Source organism: Engystomops pustulosus, chromosome 8 (genome assembly GCF_040894005.1).
Source record: "Engystomops pustulosus chromosome 8, aEngPut4.maternal, whole genome shotgun sequence".
Lineage (NCBI taxonomy): Eukaryota > Metazoa > Chordata > Amphibia > Anura > Leptodactylidae > Engystomops > Engystomops pustulosus.
In genome coordinates, this window is record NC_092418.1 from 78,883,452 (window position 1) to 78,905,451 (window position 22,000).

The 22,000-nt window shown below is 39.3% G+C and overlaps 1 protein-coding gene across 6 annotated transcripts in view; it reads right to left on the bottom strand.

Moving 5' to 3' along the window:
- Positions 1-22,000, bottom strand: part of FN1 (fibronectin 1) — a 42,833-nt gene that overhangs the window by 2,288 nt on the left and 18,545 nt on the right. Inside the window, exons 17-42 of one of the 6 annotated variants that reach the window (XM_072121374.1) lie at positions 21,899-21,988; positions 21,607-21,801; positions 20,976-21,248; positions 20,593-20,859; positions 19,671-19,765; positions 18,243-18,411; positions 18,044-18,130; positions 17,023-17,214; positions 14,325-14,597; positions 13,234-13,416; positions 12,896-12,985; positions 11,740-12,009; positions 11,521-11,637; positions 11,269-11,433; positions 11,002-11,157; positions 10,702-10,815; positions 9,021-9,290; positions 8,197-8,384; positions 7,602-7,689; positions 7,244-7,420; positions 7,010-7,099; positions 6,708-6,887; positions 6,406-6,495; positions 1,532-1,743; positions 579-717; positions 12-179 (exon numbers count right to left, since the gene is read on the bottom strand). In XM_072121374.1, the coding sequence (XP_071977475.1) occupies positions 12-179; positions 579-717; positions 1,532-1,743; positions 6,406-6,495; positions 6,708-6,887; positions 7,010-7,099; positions 7,244-7,420; positions 7,602-7,689; positions 8,197-8,384; positions 9,021-9,290; positions 10,702-10,815; positions 11,002-11,157; positions 11,269-11,433; positions 11,521-11,637; positions 11,740-12,009; positions 12,896-12,985; positions 13,234-13,416; positions 14,325-14,597; positions 17,023-17,214; positions 18,044-18,130; positions 18,243-18,411; positions 19,671-19,765; positions 20,593-20,859; positions 20,976-21,248; positions 21,607-21,801; positions 21,899-21,988 (4,338 nt within the window). Of the gene's footprint in view, positions 1-11; positions 180-578; positions 718-1,531; positions 1,981-6,405; positions 6,496-6,707; positions 6,888-7,009; positions 7,100-7,243; positions 7,421-7,601; positions 7,690-8,196; positions 8,385-9,020; positions 9,291-10,701; positions 10,816-11,001; positions 11,158-11,268; positions 11,434-11,520; positions 11,638-11,739; positions 12,010-12,895; positions 12,986-13,233; positions 13,417-14,324; positions 14,598-17,022; positions 17,215-18,043; positions 18,131-18,242; positions 18,412-19,670; positions 19,766-20,592; positions 20,860-20,975; positions 21,249-21,606; positions 21,802-21,898; positions 21,989-22,000 lie in introns of all 6 variants that reach the window. The other 5 variants (XM_072121373.1, XM_072121372.1, XM_072121376.1 and 2 more) reach the window with 5 other exon arrangements.

The following is a 22,000-nucleotide window of genomic DNA, read 5'->3' on the forward strand; positions in this document are numbered from 1 at the left end:
TGCATACTCACTTGAAGAGTCACATCTGAAGTGTCCACTTCCATAACCCAGGCACTTGCACCAAAGTTTGAATCCAGACTCGGACATACGTTCCCACTCCTGTCCAACTGCGTAATGGGATCCAGTGAATGTATCATAACAGGTGTCCTCAACAGGTTGTAGGGCACTGTCAGGGTGATCTGTGAAATAAATGCATTTAATATGGAGACAAAAACTTAACTAATGTAGAATGGTGTTCAAGGTTTGCGAGTCCGTTAAAAGTACAATCCAAATGTTCATTAGTTGAGTGACACTAAGGCTTCTTTCACACAAATGTGGGCCAGGACCCGGGTGTAGCACACATTTGGCTGGAGAGGCGGAGGCATAAACCCCAGGAAAAGATAGAGCCTGCTCCATCTTTTACCCCTAGGTAGTAATGTGACACACTTTGGCGCCCAGCCGCGATTTGGTGAGCACAGACTCTTCAAGGGAACCGATGTCCAGCCACAAACTGTGCAAAAAGAGGTCTCATTTTGTGAAGTTAAATGCTATATAAAAATATACTGTTTAATGTATCAAAATATTTTTCATGCTCTTACCAGTATTGCCAACGGTCACCATTTCCTCCAAGACCTTGTGGCGATTCAATCCTTTAAGTGCCTCTACAATGATATTGTAAGTGACTCCATGGGAGAGACCATTCAGTCTGGCACTGGTAGATGTTCCAGGAACTCTAAACTGTAGGTAGATTTTAAAAAGGTCAAAACTATTGGATTTTCTATGAACACCACTCAATTTCCACATGCCACATTATTAAAGGAAACCTGTGACCAGAGAACTCTTTCAAAGGTGGCAGGTTCCAACAGACAGAAAAGTCTACGTCATGGGTGGGAGGGGGAATAGAAGGAGAATGTGGTAGGGGGCTTGGGGTGAGAGGGGGTACAAGTGTATCAAGGATTCAAACAAACAGGAGGCTGTTGCAATTCGAAAGGCACAGACCCCAGGACTAAGATGTGCAAGCTGACAGGGAACCACCTTCATTTTATAATCAAAAACAAAGTAACTTAAAGATATTCTAAAAACATGTGTAATAGGACTTTACGGTCTCGATTGGAACCCTTGAAAAAAAAGTGCTCTGGTCACAGGTTCCAGTGTGTTAGGAAACACCAGGAGATGGATAATCTGTTGACCCTCACAAGTCTATCGTCATTTCTATGGGGCCAGAAATACAAATCCCTCCAATCTGACAATATGTGCAGGCGGCGGTACCAGAACTTAAATATTGGGTCCACTTGTGCCTAGTTAAGAGCTAATAATGGGGTGGGAAGTGGAGCAGAGCTGTGTATGTGCGCATGTAGCACAGCAGTCTGAGTCTGTATGTAGCGGACCTATTGCAGAGAAGCGTCTGACCACCAGGGAATATTAAATTGGTGCCAAACATATTTTTGCCTAAATCTGAGGTGTGTCTTGTAGCCTCAAAAATATGGTAGATATGGTTTTGATTATACAAATACATTTGCTTTGGTAGATCGTGAAGTTTTATAAACATTACCTCAATAGGTGCTTCATCTTGACCCACAGGATGACAAGATATTACATATTCAGTAGTCTCCAGAAGAGGTCTCCATGAAATTGTGGTCTGTGATGACACCTCCTGTACTCCAGTTTCATTGATCTGTGGTACTAAGCCATGTGGATAAGGCCCATCGAAATCTCCTCTGCTTATGTGGTACACTTCTGGGTACTTCTCTGGTGTATATGACCCTGGTCGGACAGGGGAAGCAGTGGTGGGTGCAACGGGACTTCGAAAGCCATGTTCCTCAATGACCTTTCCTTCATGAGGAAAACTGGAGGGTCCTAAAGAGCCTGGAAGTTGGATACCATTACCATTGTCTAATGTGGTCTGTGCAACAAAGGGAGTTTTCTCTGCTTCGGAGGGTACGTCGAGGATTTCAGGGCCTTTGTCTGGGCGAGGGTGGGTAACCAGTACAGGTAGATCGTCTGACATAAAAAAGCGTTAGGAGCAACAAAAGCAAAGCATTAGTTAAAGCAGGCAGCAGCAATAATTTGTGGTACCACTGCGTTCAGCAGATCTAGTACTGAGAATTACTACAAGAATTTTGTGATTTAAAGAAGACACCCTAAACCCTAGGGGGAATCCAGGTATACAAACGAAAGTCACATGCTGCACAAACACACTAGTGCTTTCACTATAATATTATACATGGATTGCCCAGTCAGAAAAGAGAATTAAAAGAAATTATAATTTACAAAGACTTAATTACAAGAATTTTTTGCTAAACCAAAGGCCCCATTAACAATGATCAGTAAAAATAATTCTGCAAAGTATTTTTATATTTTTGGCGTAGATGAAATGGAGTCAGACTCCACTAGCAGCAAAATAGAGAATATGATGTATATGGCATACCATGGAGAACAGGGTCATATACAAATGGCTTTATAGGATAAAAATGGGATCTCCTGTATATGGCGAATGAAGGGTTAAAAGTATATGAGTGAATGAAGGGTTAAAAGTATTCTCCAGGAATAATTGAGAACTCCAGGGGGCTGTGTACAGGGCAGCCAGATCTCCAACACTTGCAGCCCTGTTGGGCATCAAGAGACCTTTAACCCCTTCCCGCACCTTGACGTGATACTACGTCATAGGATGCGGGTCGTTCCCGCACCTTGACGTAGTATCACGTCATGGCGATCACCCGGGCTCAGAAGCTGAGCCCTTGCGATCGCCGCGGGATCCCAGCGGTACGCGGTAGCTGGGATCCCGCAGTAACAGCCGGGATCGCGACTATCGCGATCCCGACTGTTTAACCCTATAGACGCCGCGGTCATAGTGACCGCGGCGTCTATGGTGCATCGGCACGACGATCGGCACCCTCCGTGCAGGACACGGAGGTGCTGATCGTTGCCATGGCAACCCTGAGGCCCGATCAGGTCCCCTGGGCTGCCTATGGCAGCTGCCTGCTAGGATCGTGCACTGTGCACGATCTAACAGTGCAGCTGTCAGCCTATGCAGAATGCATAGGCTGACTATGTAATATGCTGCAATACATTAGTATTGCAGCATATTACAATGAACAAGTGATCAAATGATCACTTGTTCATGTCCCACCCTGGGACAAAATAAAACAGTAAAAAAAAAGTTAAAAAAAAGGTGCAACTAAAAAAAAATTATTTAAAAAGAATAAAAGTCCCCTTAAGTCCCGTCCCATGCAGTAATCAAATAAAACATTTAAAAAAATGAAAATCACAAAAAAACACAACATATTGGGTATCACAACGTCCGTAACAACCCGTACAATAAAAAAAAAAGGTCACTGAACCCGTAAGGTGAACGCCGTAAAAAAACACACAAAAAAACCTCACAAAAATTATTACATTTTCACATCTGACCGCATAAAAAGTGATAAAAAAGTAAAATGTACCCCAACATGATACCAAGAAAAAGTACAGCTTGTCCCGCAAAAAATAAGCTCTAAACCAGCGCTGTAAACAAAAAAATATAAATGTTCTGCCCATTGTTACATGGCGATACAAAAACAAGCAAATTTCTCACAAAATGAGTTCTATATTCTGCAAAACAAGTTAACCATAAAAAAGCCATATAAATGGGGTATCGCTGTAATCGTGATGACCCGTAGAATAAAGATAACACATTATTTTTATGGTATGGTGAACGTCGGGGGGAAAAAAATGCTAAAAACCATAAACAAGAATGATTTTTTTAACCACCACCAAGAAAGAGTTAATAAAATCTGATTATTAGCTATTCGGCCCCCCGTAAATGATGTATCTGAAAAGCAGATCTCATCCACAAAAAAATAATCCCCCATATGTCCAAATTACAAAAAAATAAACATTTTATAGCCTGTAAGATGTGACAATGCAGATCTGCTCTGAATGGCGCCTCCTTCCGTTCTATGCCCGGCCGTGCGGCCGTACAGCAGTCACCACCACATATGGGGCATCCTCTGACTCGGGAGACATTGGGTATCAAACGTTGTGGAGTTTTTTGTCATTTAATACTTTGTGACGGTTTAATTTTTGGCCAAAATTAATATATTGTCTAAAAAAAATGACAGCTTGTAAATTACACCTCCATTTTGTTTTAACCACTGTGAAGCATCTAAAGGGTTAACACACTTCTTAAAGTTGATTTTTTACACATTGAGGGGTGTAGTTTCTAAAATGGCATAATTTATGGGGGTTTACTGCTGTTTAGGCCTCTCAAAGTCAGTTAAAGCTGAGCATGTGCCTCTAAATAAGGGTTTTGGCGTTTTTCATAAAAATTAGAAAAAATGCTCCCAAAATTCTGAACCTCCTAACAACCTAGAAAAGAGAGAAGATGCATAAAACCCTATGCCGATATAAAGCAGACATTCTGGAAATGTTAGTTATAAAGTTACTTGGGTGCTATGACTATCTGCCTGAAAAGCAGAACATTTTGAACTACGAAAATGAAGAATTTTTAGAAATTTTTGCCAAATTTAAGTTTTTTTCATAACTTAACACAAAAGATATCATCAAAATTTGAATATTACTTTGAAGTACAATGTGTGACGGTAAAACAATCTAAAAATCCCCTGGATATGTTAAAGTGTCAAAAAGTTATAACCTCCTATAATGACACAGGGCAAATTTTAAAAATCAGGCCTGGTCCTAAAGGTCTAAAATGGCATAGACACGAAGGGGTTAAAACGCTGAACACTGAACTTTTTGCCAACAACTACTATGACTCCACTGGGGTTTTCAGGATTCCCGGACAAGAGATTTGTTCATTATGAAATATATTTATGGATTTAATGTGCCACATGTAACAAAATCCAAAAGCATTTCAAATATTTACCAAAACAAGAAATAAAATGAAAGGTCTGTAAAAAGAAATTTAGTTTCACAAATTAAAAAAAGGAGTCTAAGCAGATATTGACCTAACAAACAACCAATAGTATGTTGCCAAGCAGATCATGTTCCTTGTGTTTTTGGTGGCATCATCAAGAAAAACCAACTTTGAATTGAGATGTTAAAATGGTTGTATAAAGTCATGGAGAGATCAGCACTGAAGTCTAGTTTTACTTGCTGCAGACAGGTCCTCTGTTGTGAGTGACATTAGGCAAGTCCATTATAATGTCCCTGGTTGAAGGACTATCAGCTACAACAGAGGGAGGGTTCTGAGGCAGGGAGAGCTGGACTTCAGTGCTAAGTTCTCCATCTCAGACTTCATAAAACCATCTCATTTCAAAGTTGATTTTCTGGATGATGCCACCACACAGGACCATGAAAGGAACACAATCTGGAAGCGTTTTAAAGCAGTTTGACAACATAGTAGGAAATGCTCCTTTTGGTCAATTCTCTTTTTTTGTAAGCACTCCTGTTTTCTGGAAACCAAAATCACCACAAAAGAGACCATATACAGTTGTAGCCTTGAAAAAAAAAAATAATCCCCCAAAAAATTTTCATTAAAAAAAATTAAGCCATTTTTACTCATTTCATTATAAATTACAGGAAATCATCAGCAGATAATCTGATTAAAATTGCAACACAGATAAAGCTTAACAGCTCATCAGCGCAACAGGCCAACAAATAAAAGAAAAAAAAACAAAAAAAAAACTGTGCAATGCATACCGAGGTTGCAATAATAGCGAGCACTGATCAGCAAATTGCAGATCACATTTTATGCCATGAAATCTTCTGAGGAGCTCATGATCGGGTGAATGTGGAATCCTTCCATATAGAGAAGGTTAATATAATTTTGGGGAGGGTTGGGCCCCTTCCTTACAGTCAAAACAGTATTTTCAATCCCTGACCCCCACCCCTGGCCAACAGAAAGGAACTTTAAAGAAAAATGTGTCACCAAATAGTGGATTATTTACGGTTTTTGGGGAAATGTTGTCAATGCACACAGGAACGAGAGCCAATCACATTGCCTTTCCTGAAGCAGTGAAAAGGAGCAGTAATTAAATCAAGATGGGGAATAAGTTTACATCTGGTTCAATCCATGTTGTATTGATCTCCAGCAAGCAGATCAGTTTTCAAAATGTGTGCGCCTGCATGAAGCAGAACACTCAACATTAAGTGTAACAATTTGTGTGATTTGTGAGATTGATAGTAACTTACATTCATAAAGAGTTTTATATTATTTTGTTGGGTGACACATTCCCTTTAAGTAAATAAAGGGTATAAAACTGTTGTTCAGATAAGGGGAAAAAAACTACAATTGTTTTTTAAATGAATACATAATAAGCTATGGCAGAGAATAACTACTGTTTGGACTGTACAAAGGCAAATCAAGCTTAATGCAGAATACCAGGTTAGATAACCTGCTTTTCTTGACTTTAAAGTGTTTAGGGGGTGGGGTGCATCGATGGGCTGTTTCTTCCCAACTATCCAAATCTCAATTTCAATAATTACCTGTCTTCTTCCGACCAACAAGGGGCTCACTCTTCTGGTTGTTCCTTACAGCAATTACATAAATTTTGTATTCTACACCAGGCTCCAGGTCTAAAAGAAAAAAAGGCAATGAAACGAGGAAACAAAATTCCTTAATTTCTCTCCCTTCATTGTATATCTACCTACTACTTAAGCTTAGATAATCTACACACTTAGCAAAAAAAACCTAAACAAAATTTCAAGGCGGAACATTTTGTAGTAAAGTCCAAAAAAAACATGTTACAAGGTAAAAAAGGGTTTTAACCTGATGTGGTGGTACTCACTGGTAATTGTGGCCTCAGTGGTTCCTGCTGGAAGACGAGGCAGATGTTCCTTTGGCAAGCCACCAATTCGCTCATACTTAATAATGTATCCGGTGATGCGGGAGCGAGGAGGTTGCCAGGAGAATAAGAGGGAGTTGGGTGTGCTGGTCAGGAAGCGCAGGTTGGAGGGGCTGTCCACAGCTGCAAAATTACAGGTTTAAGTTATTAAAAAAGGTGAACATCTGTATAGTAGAAGAAAAAAAAAAAAAAGGCAAATTGCTGCCATGTGTGTTTTGGTAGATCTGCTTTTAGAGGACAGTTACCTGTGGATACATCTACAGTGACAGGGGAGCTGCGGGCATTTTCATTTACAGTGTAAAGGTAGATCTTGTAGTCTGTTCCGGGCTGCAATCCTTGAACACAAATAAAACAAATAAGAAACAGAAATATATATATATATATATATATATATATATATATATATATATATATATATATTATATATACACACACACCATACACAAACACTCAAAGAATCATTAGCAATGTAACATTACCTGTGACGGTGTAGGTTCTAACATCAGGTTTAATCACCCTCTGAATAGGGGTCTGACCTCCTGCAGGCAAAGCTTCAATCAAGAAGCCAGTGATGGTTTCCGTCTTGGTGCGCCAGGTAAGAGTTACTGTTGTTTCTGTAATGTCTGTAACACGTGGGCGGCGAGGTGGGCTGACATCTAAAAATCACACAAGGGCAATATATTTGAGAAGGTTTAAAATTCTTGAAAACATTTTTATGGTGGGGGGGGGGGGGCGAGGGGGAAGCTGAGCCAAGAATAGGATTTGGGATAAGATGTTTGATTGTAGGGGCATCTTTCCTCGATAATTAACAGTTGGTACTATTACCTGTATACTTACTTTCAAGAGTAGAAATTGTGCCTTGCAGTGGCTGGCTTGTAAGTCCATTCTTGACTGCATACACATAGACTTCATATTTGGTTGCAACCTGTATATAAACATTTTTTTTATGTCCATTACATTTTCTGTATACAATCCTAGTCACATATCAATACATCTTAACAAGTGTCAATAACAACTATAACATTGTTAAGGACACAATCCTTAACAAACCATGCCCACATAAGGTCACCTCTTATAAAGACAAAAGGTGGAGATGTCCAGCAGATATGGCTTAGTACAAGTCTCATTTAAATCAGCACTGCAGCCAATTTTTTTGTTGTTCGAAACCCCAGCTTCACCACCCCCGTCACTTTTGGCCTTGGCCAGCATAAAAACATCTCATGCTTTTTAGCCCAGGTTTGACTTCGACTATACTATAGTCCCCCCATATAGTATTTCCCGAGAACAATTTTGGAGTTAGAGTCTAGAGATTAAGCAAGCCAATGAGAGAGTCTTAGGCAGACTTATTCCAGGTCCAAATGTTAACAAGGACAACACCTATGTAGTCCCCATACTAGTTTAAAGTTTCCTTTGGGCTCACAAGTTTACCCACCATGAGACCAGTAATGGAGGTGACAGTTGTACTAGCAGGTAGATCAATCTCTTTCATGGGTCCAGTTTTGTCCTTAGGATTCACACGCACACGGTATCCAGCAAGTTGTATGCTAGGTGCATGCCAGCTAATGGTGAGGCCAGTTGGTGTCACTTGAGAAAATTGAAGATTGGTTGGAGCTGGAATTGCTGCAAGATAAATTTACAAATGGTTCAAATAAGACAAATTAAAGAAATATTAAAAGACAAATAATGGGTAATACATATTAAAAATAAATAGAGACCATGCATAAACACCATGCAGTGAAACTTAAAGTGAACCTGTAACCATGAAAGTACAACTGAATGAAAGTCCAGAGAGAAGTCCTATAAAAGCTTGGCAGCCAATGATAGGACCAACATTGGCTGCCATAGTAAGAGCAAATATTTACTTGTACAAATCAAGGAATAATAAATCTTTCCATAACCAAACATCAATATGCTTAGATCATACTGCTCTATAACATGCTGTATGCAGAATACACTCCCCCATCATGGTGCCAGGTTTCCTTTAAAGAACTACTAAGAAAATAAGGACATACAAACATTGATTATCCATGCCAACACTGGTGTAATATATTACATTATCTACATTGTAATTGGCACATTTTAGACCTAGACTTTCATCATCACTGTTGTTGCTTTGAGTTTTGGCTGGTATGTAAACATTTAAAAAATTAGCTTTACAAACGTGGATATGAAGAGGATATGGAAAGTGGTGCATAAAAAGGGTATTAAAAAAGCAGTGGAAAAGGACACAAGGAACATGTCATGCGTCCCAAATACCTGTACTCTGGACTCCGATCAGGGGCTTGCTTTCCAAGTCATCGTGCAATGCCACGATGCTCACAGTGTACTCTGTGCCCGGCCTGAGTCCGTGCAATTCTGCAGTGTCATCATCAGACTCAGGTGCAGGGAACAACTCTCTGGGTCCATCCTCAGGGTTTGAATAGGTCACTCTGTAACCAGTAACCTGCCCCTCTGGGACTTCCCAAGTCAGTCTAATTGAATCAACTCCCACCTCTGGGAATGTCAATGTCTTGGGTCGGTCAATGTCTGTCAGGCAAATTAATCATAAAAGCAGTTAGCAATGACAAGCAGTAGAAAAAAAAATACAGCAGAAAAAGCAAGCAGAAATTTTTGCATCATAAAGAGGTTCCATATCCAAATCCTTTGCTGTAGTCAGAAATTATTCAGCTGAGCATTTTAAAACCGTCTCAAGACTGCAGACAGTCTTTTCTTAAAAGAGTTGTCCGCAGATTGATAAACATGGCTGCCTTCTAAAAAAAAATCCTCTCCCGACCATGGGTAGTGTGTAGCATTGCAATGAAGTTCTAGTCCTGATCATCAGTATATAAATGAGCTGCAACACTGGTAAAAACCACGACCAGGTGTGGTGCAGTTGTAAGAAGAAAGCAACCATGTTTTTTACCCTATGGACAACCCCTTCAAGGACCGGTCACTCAACAAGTCTAGAACAATCTCTATTATGAGAGAAGGAGAATTGCTATTACCACATCTTACAAGTGCTTGTTCTATAGTTCTGCTGAATTCATCAGATTTCTATAGAAATTTAGATGGAGAACTTCTTTATGATCATTTAATTGTTAAAACCAAACCACCATTAATTACTCAACCACATGTGTCCTACAGCAAAAACCTATAGTTGTTTGAAATATTTGTAGGTTGTAAAGTGGGATTTTAACATACGAGTTAAAAAGCATTAAAATGTATTGCAGTTCCCATGTAATCCCATGGTTAGGAAGTCCCTGCTGGTCGCACACGGATTTGTCCCTTTTACAAAAAGGACATCACTGCCGAGTCTTTCTATATTTGTATACAAACTAAGCAGCTGTTTTGAGTGCCAGAGAGAAGTAGACATATCTAGATTGTTTTTTTTGGAAATATGGACCAAGATGGTATAAGAATGACACCCTCATCCTGTACAACCATACAGTAATTTAAGGTAGAACCACCAAATATTGATTGAAAAACAACTGCTGAGTTAGTATTAGTCAATAAGCTCTAAGCATGAATGAAGCAGCAGTTGATCTCCTAAATAATAACTGCAGAAGCCGACCAAAAAAATATATTACTGCATGATTACTATAAGCAATTAGCGGCCATAATCAATGAGCTACACTAGCAAAATTAGTTTCTATGAAGTAATGTCCATTAGAACAAAAATTTTTAGTCTTTAGCATTTCTGTGACCAAGTCAGGTTGATGTGGAGGATTTTACCCATGAATCCTGACTAAAGAAGGTCATCAATCTAGTTCTGTTAGAAGTTTGCATAAACTGGGCACAAAACTAGAAAGAATTCAATATTTTTTTAAAACATTTTAAATCCTAGAATAAAAAAAGTGCATCAAATATATAAACATTTTGAACATCAATGGAAAAGAACTTCGATATCTAAAAGAGGAAATATAAATACAGAGGTAGGGGGAAGCATAGGGATACGCACTAGTAACGGCTGTTTCAACAATAGGCTCACTCTCTCCACTTATACCCTGGGCATAGACGCTGACCACATACTCAACAGTTGGTTGAAGCCCCACAATGGTCATCTCAGTTTGTTCTGTAAAGAAGAATGATTCAGGGTTAGTATTGAACTGCTACACATCTTCCAATTTTCCACTTAAGTGAATCTTTTTTTTTTTAGGAACCATTGTTCCAGGAGAAATGAAAAAAAAAAAAAAAAAAAGGGGAGAAACCATAAGTTAAAATTAATTACATTTTTATTTTCAAAAACCTTTAAGCTTACCTGCAGGTACAAATTGGGAGATGGTCTCGCCCTGACCACTTTTGGGAACACTAGTGACTCTATACCCAGTGACGGGGCCTGGAGGTGGTGTCCAACGTACATGAATGCTTTCATCTTGGACTTCAGTGACCTTCATCTCTGTAGGTTGCTCTACAGCTGATAGTAAAAGAATAGTATTTAGTTTGAAAGCCTTCCAACATGTTGGTATTTATTTTTTAAACATGAACAAGACTGACGAAATATGCACATTAGGTACACCAACTCTACCTGTGACATATGTTATGGTCACTGGTTTGCTTGTAGCTGGACTGTCTCCTCGGCCAGTGACAGCATATACAGTAATTGTGTAGCTCACGCCTGGTTTCAGGTTATTGATCGTTGCAGAGTTTGAGATTCCAGGCACTGTTATCTCCTGACCTGGACCCTCCCCACCTTTGTGCACATAAAAAGGACAAATTATTATTTTTACAATATAACAAACTTTTGCATTCCTTAAATGACCAACCAATAGTATCTTACCAGTCTCAGCAGATGTGATTCTATAGTAACGCACATTGACTGCAGGTGCATCCCATGTAATAGTTACAGATCCGGGAGAGGAAGATGTGGCTTTTAGATCAGTGGGGATATCAGACACTTAAAAATAGAAAATTATATAAATTTATAGCCTCTTTATTGCATATTTTGTTATATTTTATATGCAACAGAAGTATGGATCACAAAAATGCAACTACATACCAGTAGCCTGTTGTCCTACAAGTGGTATGCTCTCCTGAGGACCATTGATAGCAATGATGCTCACAATATATTCAGAGCCAGGAATGAGGTTAGTGAGGGTGATAGTGTTGCGAGATGGTGGAATTCTTTCCTCTCTTGGACGGCCAGCTCCACTCTCCAGCTGGTAGCGGACTTTATATCCAGTGATTGTTGCACGAGGGGCAATCCAGTGCACAGTAAAGGAGTTGGTGGTGATTTCAGAAAAGTCAATTCCAGTTGGAGAGTCCAAAGCTATAATAATGAAAAAAAAATATATATATTATATATTAAATTAAGATTTCTATTCTATATAGAAACATTGAGTAACTTTATTAAGCCAACTTTACACTTTGTAAGCATCTAGACTTTCTTTAGGTTAATCTTGTTCCTAATAGTCAGTACCTAAGAGAATGTTTAAACCTTGGTTATTTCATCGATTAATGGGAGCTTAAGCCAGGAGTGGCTGACCATACAGAACAGGTGCAAATCTTTGGATTATACCCTATAACAAAATATTTCCTGCTGTCCTCAATTCAACTCTATGTGCCTACAATGCTACAGTAACCTCTCCCATGGCGGTCCTTCCTAGACAGAAGAGTAAGCTGATTAGAATCACAGACAAGTTCCCTTACTTCCCAGTGCTAGGACAAGGTAGAGCATGTCTAGCTTACAATCTAGTTGCTATTTTAGCAGAGGCCTGATGGGAAAGTAAAACCATAAAAAGTATATGGATGGAATGGTATGTTGGCTATTCATTCAGGATTGACCCGATTTCAACCACTTGTAATGTAAGGAACGTAATCCACAGCAATAATCTACTTGCCAGTCATGTACAGCATGTTCATTTTGACCATTCTCAGGCCATGCTTTATATTTTTTCGCAAGGGCTGATGAAGATATCTAGATTAATTTTTTATTCGACTGATCTTTTAGCATGAAGGTTATGTAACCCAATGGAATGTTTTCCCAGTCTTCAAGTAAAGACTCATAGCCTTGAACTTTTCTCCATAAGCAAATATAATGTGGATTTAACTCTCCAGACTTCTAGTTGAAATGCAGGAATCTCAATCTTCTGGGAATGAAACACCAATATCCAGGTCTATTATACCACTTAGAAACCAAGATATTGAATACATACTTGTTCTGTGGACTCCAGTAAGTTCAGTGCTCTCTCTTTCTTCGTAAACAGAGTGAACATTGACCCGATATTCAGTGAACGGCAGCAGATCTTTAAGAGGAAGAGAAAAAGTTAAGAACCAAGAACTTAAGTAGATGCTTCACCTTGGAAAATGTACACTAGATGGGTTGAATTTTAAAACCTCATACTATTTATTTTTACAAAATAAAAATTGCAAAAAGATGCAGTTTACAAAGTGAGCAGCTAGACACATCAGATTTCATCCTCTTAAATATTTATGTATATGGTCAAATGTTAAATCCAACCATTTTTAAACCCCATTCAAAATTCAAACTTACTTGTAAGGACAACCATACTGTCAGATGGAGAGATTGTCAGCTCAGTGACATCATCTGGTTTCTTTACTGGGAAGAAACGCACAAGGAAGCTGGAAAGTTCGATGGATGTTGGAGGAGCCCATGTGACTCGCATTGTGTCATGGCCAGTATTGGTGAAGCGCAGGTGTGTCGGGGGTGGCACAGCTAGAAATGTGCAACATCGAGATGAGAGGCGATTACAAAGGATATTCATGTACACACACATATTATATAATATATATCACACACACACACACCTCAAACATAAATGGGTTACTTGATGCTGGCCCACGTGGCCAGGATTTAAGAGAGATTTAAAATTTTAAAACTAGGTTCAGTCATTGTAACGTTGTCCTTGAAAATCAAGCAAATGCACCTCAAAAACATGAATCTTATTCCTGCACAATGCAAGGAATCTCTTTAGTTTTTGGACAAGCACACAGGTCCATCACCTCAGGTCAAAATATTTTTGTATGCAAAACTATTGGGGCATGGTGAAAGCCAGCCCAAAGAGCATTCAAAATATAAACTCAGTCATTTATAATGAGCAATAAATTATATATTTTTAAGTTGCTATAAAAAAAAAAAAAAAAAAATTAATAATATAATATATATATATATATATATGCTGTATCTGAGCCATGTCTCGACTGCCCTGATGCTGCCATGAATATTAAAGTTAAAAAAAAAAAAAGTTTAAAAGTCAAAAACAAAGCAGCATAAAAAATACAATAATTACAAAAGACTGCACCACAACCCCAGCTACCGCATGCACAATTGAAGTTTCATGCATTGCTGAAGAAGGACAAGGCTCTAGGTGGATCAGCAGCATTAACTGTCATTTCATTTCAATAAGACAATTAGTTACACTTTTGGTATAATCCTATTCCAAAGCCACATTTTGTTTATCTTTACCATCTTGGAACCAAGAGGTGGATAAATTTAGGTCAAGCCATAGCATTGAAGTGCACCTGGCATGCATAATTTCCCAGAATCCCATCTCCCTTCATTTGTCCTGCTGGTGAGCACATAGAGCCATGGCCTTTGCAAATTTGCAAGGAGTGAACATTCACCGGTTTGTTGCACGAGTGTGGTCGGGGCACTCTCTCCGCCGTTAATGAGTGTTATCACGCTGATCTCATAGTCAATGCCGGGCTCCAATCCTGAGACCTTGTAATACCCCTCTGAGGGGTGCACAAATTCTTCGTAGATGGGGATAGACTCTCCAGCAGCAACCACCGTGATTCGGTAGCCAATAATGGTGGTGGAGTTAATGGGAGTCCACCTCAGATCAATGCTTGTGTCAGTAACGTCGACAAACTTTAAGTCAGTGAGCTGGGGAATATCTGGCAGGGCAATGCAGATCAAGAAAAGCAAAAATTGGTGGATGCAGGAAAGGAAGCAAAGCAAATCAGTCATGGATTGCACACAATTACAGGTAATTACTAGAAAGCAATTGATACTCAAAGTGTGTTGGATTATAATAAATTGGAATTGATGCTTTACTGTATAAAAGATTTGCAAAGCTTTGATCAAAAAGACTGTTCAATATACACATGCAATAACCATAAGCAACCAATATCCTTTGTAAGAAATTATGATTTGCATATTTGATTTTAAGCAAGTAGCAGATTTCAGCTATTGCACTGCATTTTTAACTATATTCAGTGTTGAAAAAGACAGATTTTTTTTTTAATTATTTCAAGTAATCTGGATCAGCATTTGCCTTTGCAAATCACAGCTAGGGATGAAACTCATATAGGATGACAAAATTTTCTCTTTTGTATTTTAATAACTGATGAGAAGGCTGAATCAAATCTAAAAATGTGACCAGGTCTAAAATCTAAAAAAATATAAAATAAATAAAATATTTTCACATGAAAAGTATATTCTGAAGCAGAATATTATAAAGCAGGAGGAGGGTAGAAGACCAAAATAGCTTTGTGGGAAAAAGATTTATCCATTTGTATCTCAGGTTGTGTTGAGTTCACACCTGCTCCTGGGTTATTTGTGAGGCTTCATGCACACGACTGTAAAAAGTGGCCATGATTTAGCTGCAAAAACAAGAGCTAGCTCACAGCCACCATAGAGGTCTATTGAGCACACCAAGTCTCCCCGCACTGTGACCGAGCTGGGTAGCCACTTAACATCCTATGGAGATGAGAGGGTGAGGACCAATCCCTCCTTCCATCTCCACATGGAGGAAACTTCATCCAGTTTGCGTCAAATTTTGGCATATGGTCTGTTACTAAGTTTAAGACCTCTTTCCTTAAACTGAAAAATGCCATTTTAAGTCAGTGTAACCAAACCTTCCATACGCAGGTGTGAATTTAGCCTTATACTCAAGAGTTTCCCACTTAACTATAGATCAGGCTGTTGAGCCCCTCTTGCTCAAAAAACTAACAGATAACACTGTAATTTCCATGTAACAGATTCCCTTTAAGCTTCTCTTGACAGAGAGTAAAGTGAATATCTACATAATAGAAATATATATTCCATGTGTTCTCCTACTGCTCTCAACCTACTACTAAGCCTATATAGACAACCAAGTTGTAAATTCAATGCCAGGATTTTATAAAAAAATAATCATTTGAGGAAAATTCTGACACATGTTTCATGATCTCCAGACACACATTGGCACATTTTGGCTTGGAGCAGTGCAGTAAATCCAACAGCAATGGAAAAGCTGCCTCAGCAAAAATTAGTAAGGTACAAACCAATGCTTAAAGGACAAGTCCACCTAAAATCAACAATTTTTGAATTAACTTATTAAAAAATGTCAGACATTGCAATTTAAGCCAGGACTTTAATGGATTGGCTCCAAAGCAGGCTAGGTTTCTCTATGTTATTATTCTAAGTTTCTACATGGGGTCTGACAAATGTTTTGTATTTAGTTATTTAAGTGGAGTCAGCCTTCAAAAGGCATTAGAAATCTATGCAACAAACAAGATTAAATTAAATGCAACCAAAACTTTTACATATTAAAGATATTAACTTGGCAATTTAAAAAGCAAAATGTGAAACACTGCCATGAGAAGTTCAGAGAACATCTTGCATAGCTAGCAAATGTACATGGTTTCCAATGAAGTGTCATATAATAATGAGAAGTCACACTTTCCACAAGAATAACGAGAATTAGTTTCTCCAGCTTTTGAGGCAAATAAAGATTACCAGCAAATTAGTTTAGGTAAACTAGTAATGTTGAAAAAGTTAGGACACTCCTTAATATGCTGGATCCTCATATCTAAATACTTGTGAAGGTGGCATCTTTCTTCTCATTATCCTTGCAAACCAAATTGTACAAGCATAGGGTAAAAAATACTTGATAGCATCTGGCGAAACAACTAGGGACCATCGGCAAATTTGACAGCCTCAATCCTGCCAACACTACTAGATAGATAACAGAGAGTGGTTAAACACAGCCACATTGTAGGAAATACTTGAGGGTTTCGGAAGTAGTAGCTTTAACCCATCACTATCGAAAGTGTTAGTTAGTGTGTTTGTTTTAACCACTTTACATGTCAACTATTTGGCACAGTCAGTAGTTTGGGGGTGGGGGGGCTGCTGAATAACTTTCTTCAGGCCATTTTGCCAATGAAGACTTGTAGGTACAAGTCTGTAGTCCACTAGTGTTCATCAAGAGTTTTCAGAACCATTTCAAAATAATCATACAGTAGAGGTAGAAGAAATGGTCCATGAAGAGCCCAAATCATCAATTCCACTAATAAATGAATATGCTAAATACAAAAAAAAAAATTAGGTCTTCATTACCTTGAGTAATTATTTTGGACAGAGGGGCACTCTCCTCATCTCCCTTCACTGCATAGACACTGATGTTATACTCTACCCCGGGGCTAAGCGTCTCAAAAGTGAAAGAATTCTGCCTTGCATCAACATCCTCCTCAGTGGGGTATCCAAGCTGTCTATCAGTAGGAGCAGATGTTATTCTGTAGCCAGTAATGCCTGAGGAAAAAAGATCGTCAAAATAAGTCTTAGTACTGCTGCGGAAAGACAACCAAAATATATGGTAACTAGAAAGGTAGCAGATAGGTAGGTAGGAGGAACAGCACTGTAGGTAACCGGATTAAATCCAATGTGGGTGCAAACATCAAAGCAACAGGCTCAAGATCCCATATATGTAAACTCCAAGGAAAGAAGCAGCACTCCAAAGTAAATAATGAATACTTATTCCACCAGTGGTGAATGCTACTTTTCGGCAGCCATGGTAACTAGATGGGTATTATATGAAGACTTGGAATACAGGATATGGGCTTTTTAGTTCAAAATTTTTTGGGGAAATTAATCTGTTCTTAAAATGGCAGTTTTCTGGCATTCAATCACTTAAATAATCACAATTTCTTGTGCACTGCAAGAAATGCTTGAAGGGGTATAAAGGGGGCACAGCTGTTGACAGAGTGGCCCAGCATGGGGAGTTCCTGACCCGTGCCTGCGCACTTGCTAAAGCCGGCAAACATTTACCACTGAATGTTTGCATGTTTTTTGCGCAACACCACGCCAGCTTAGAGCCCGCACAGTTGTGCCCAGCCGCCTGAAGGGATACATCAGGAGGTCTAAACCGATTGATGCATCTGCCACAACGGGGATGGGGGGAGGTTGTTGGCGCTTGCATCATATGTCGATGCACAAATGCCAGCTTATGAGAAATTCCCCTTGTATCTAAAACACCAAAAGATTGCGACAAAGCAAGAAAGAAGAAAAGCCTAAGCAGTCATTTTGAGCTGGGTAACAAGAGAAAACCTAACTTCAATCTACACAAATAGCAGGGCATTACCTGGAGATGTACTTCTGTCCCAGTAAATGGTCAAAGTAACAGAATCTGGGCTTGGGTGGAAGCGAAGATTTGTTGGAGGAGAAAGTGCTGTTATAATTAAAAGGAACAAATACAGTATTTAAAATAGACATTAATTGTAAAACACAAAAAAGTTATTAAAATAAAAACAAAAAAAACCCAAAACAACATTTATTCTTACGTGTCACAACAGTCTTTGTAATGGGAGATTCACGCTCTTCACCATCCTTCAAAACAGAGATGCTGTAGGTGTACTCAACACCGGGGGTAAGACCAGAGATGACAATGCTGCCAGACTCAGAGATAACTTCTCTGGGTGCCTCACCACCTTGGCTTGGACGCACATCCAACTAATAAAATAAAAATAATCATAGTTAAGGAGTCCACTTTTTTTGTATGGGGGGAAAAAAAAAAAAAAAAAGAAACACACAAAATTTGAGATATTCAAATATTGTTTGAATTGTAGAACATGATACTTACCACCCTCCTTAAAGCAAGCATTTTACAAGAAAAAAAAAAAATCTAAAATGAATTTATTCTATATACACACTTTCCATTCCGCTACTTCTACACAACTCAAGAATGAACTTTTAAAATGGCTTTTTTTAATCGTCAATCTTTCAGGAATACATACAAGATGAAACACCAGATTTAGACAAAAGCTATGGATTTCCTCATTAGTAACATCCTTATAGTAACACTAAGGCCCCTTCCACACTAGCGAGTGTGATGCGATGAACTCGCATCACACTCGCAACGCAAGCTGCCGGGAACGCACGGCCCGAACGCTGCACCGCGGGAGTGAACTGACATGCTCTTCTATCTCCATGTTCGCAGCGGATCAGTGACAGTGCCTCTCATCAGGCCGACACGGATCCGCCGCGAGCATGGAGATAGAACAGGAGCTGCCCGGGCCGTCGGAATGGCGAGTACGGAGTTTATTTTTTTTATGGGCTGACTACAGGGGTTGGCAGGCAGGCTATATACTGGGGTTGTGACCAATGAATTTTCCACCCTCGGCTTATACTTGAGTCAATATGTTTTTCTAGTTTTTTGTGTTAAAATTAGGGGTCTCTGCTTATACTCGAGTATATTTGTTAATCTTGAATAAATTCTGAAGAGAAAACAGGATATAATCCAGGCGGACCTAAAACATTATTAACCAACTGAGAGGTGGCTGGGGCTTAGGAAAGGGGGGAGATGGTTTCAATTTGTGTTGTTGGTGTATTGCAGAAATTACACAGCAGTGAGGCTTCTGCTCCATATACACATAGAGAGAGGTTTATCTTGCACCTGCTTATTATGAAATTCCTGTCCCATCCCAGCTGGGTACATCAAGAGGCAAGATGATGTGAAGAGCATAATAACTGCAATTGCTGACCGACCGCTAACAACCGAGAACAATACTGAACATCTATACTGGTTTTCTAATAAATATCCAGCATACAGCACTCTAACCCAACTAACAAATAACTTTCCCTTGACCCAAGGGGATAAAGGTGGAGTCTAGAGCAGAGTGTAAGATAAGGGTATAAGTGAGGAGACCGTTCACAGGAACAAAAGCAGTGCCCTAATAATGCTACACAAGATGTAAACATTTGTCTTGTACCTTAAATCCAATCCTGGGTACAGGAGTCCAAGTAATGACTATGGTGGTCTCTGTAACTTCTGTGTTATATGGAGGGATTGAGCCGACAGGTTCCACTGCAAATTTTAAAGTAAATGAAAAGAACAAGTTAATGATTTATAGAGACACACACACAGAGGTAAAAGGAACATACAGTAACTCTGCGGTGATACATCCCCCACACAGTTAACCCCAGGGAGTAGTATGGGATGTTTACTGCAGTTTGTTCTCAGAGCCTGTGCTCAGGACCCTACTTGAGGTTACTTCAACAAGACATCATTTGCTTGAACCGACATCCTGCAGACTGCTTGAAGTGGTTATTCAACCACTGCCAAGATCACAAAATATTCCGCTTTGCTTTTCACATCCAAAAAGGCCTGGCCAATGTGTAACCCACTCAACTATTTGAAGAACAGTCAAGTGGCGTTTTAATATATACATGTAAAGCTTCAAACTATAAATTAGCAAATTAGAAATGAGAGGTGTGATGTGCAGTCTGGTTAGAGGACACAGGAAAGGGGTTGAAAATTCCTAGCTGGACAGTGATACATTCCTAGAATACTAGACTCTTTAACCCTTAACTGGTGCTCCAAAATACCAACGATAGGGGTAAAAGAGGTGTGTGCCCAATTCATAGCCCCGGTACAGAGGATTCATTGTGGCTGCCCAGAAAGGATTATCTGATTTACACATACACAGAACCAAGCTGTTCCAGCCAAACATTGCAGCTGATTTATGAAGTGATATGTGGATCTTTAAGTGGTAGAAAGAAATTGCAATAAGGTTCCAGGAAAATGTGCATCAAGCATCATAAATATGAAAAATAGAATGTCAAAGTTAGATTAAAAAAAACAAAAAAAATATTATACTTTGCAGAGAAAAGCTACAGAACTATTCAACTTACTGGTTGAGAATATTCCAGTTATGGGGTTACTTCTCTGGCTTCCCTTCAGAGCGATCAGGGAGACTGTGTACTCTGTTCCAGGTAGCAGGTTTTTAATTTTGTAGTTTGTTGCAGGGGGGCTGACCTGAAACTGGCTAGGTTGACCTCCACGGGTCTGACCCACTGAAAGAAGGTAACGACCAATCTGGGAGATGGGAGCTGTCCAAATAATAAGGACTGAAGACTCTGTCAAGTCATCAAACCTCAGATCCGTAGGGGAATCTAGTTCTAGAAGGTAAACAATAGACATGCAGAAATTAAGATTTGTCAAGTTATAAACTGTATAAAAAAATGCAACTGAAAACTATTCTCCACTAACGCAGAATTAGAAGGATTGCACTTACTGGTTGAAAACTCTCCCTCAAGTGGCTGACTCTCCTGTCCACGACTGACTGCAAACACTTCAAACCTGTAGTTGGTTCCAGGTTGCAAATTTACCAGCTCAGCAAAGGTGCTTCTGCTCACTGGTAGGGTGTGAGGTTGACGATCTGAAGAACTGACTGGTGTCACCACAACACGATATCCAGAAACTTCACTTGGTGGAGCATTCCAGGAGATAACAATCCTTACGTCGGTGGCTTCGAGCAATTGCAATTCAGTGGGTGCTGGAACAATCACTGAAGATAAAAAAAAAAAAAAAAAAAAGATCATTTTTATAAATTCTTACTTCAACAGCAATTCACTTTATTTAACAGAATACAAGTGTACAAGTGTTTCTGTAATAATAAATATTTGGCTGACAGCCCTGAGCTTCTGATGGAGGGATGCTTGAAAAGGTCATGTTTTGGAAATATGTTATTAGATCTTGGGAGAGGGGAAGTTTACATTTGAAACATCAAAAAACACAGGAATATATTGAAGTTTTTCCCTGGTCCTATAGATTTAAAAAACGCTGCGGGTGAAATATCCTGTCTAAAGTTTCTTGCCAAGCACATACAGTTTTACTACCTACAAAGATATAAACACTCCGTTTACCAGTTTGTGGGGTCCCGGTTGTTTCCCTTTGGATGTTAATAGGGATACTCTCTTGACTATCTTCCACAGCATAAATTGTAATGTTGTATTCCATTCCAGGATAGAGGTCAGTAAGAGTCACTGAAGTTGCGGTGTCTGGCAGGATAAGCTCTGTGCTAGCTCCTTCTGTAGTCGGAGTGTAGACAACTCTGTAACCTGGGGGGGAGGAGAGGGGGGTGGAATAATCAGTTTTTATTAATTTCATCAAAGGCTACAGTCCAACCTAAAGTTGCAGACAGGGATTGAAAGTTACCCGTGATAGGAGCCTGAGGTTTGGTCCAGCTAATTTCAATCGAAGTGTCATCAACATGTTCAATATTATACTCTGGAGGACTGTCAGGAGCTAAGGAACAAA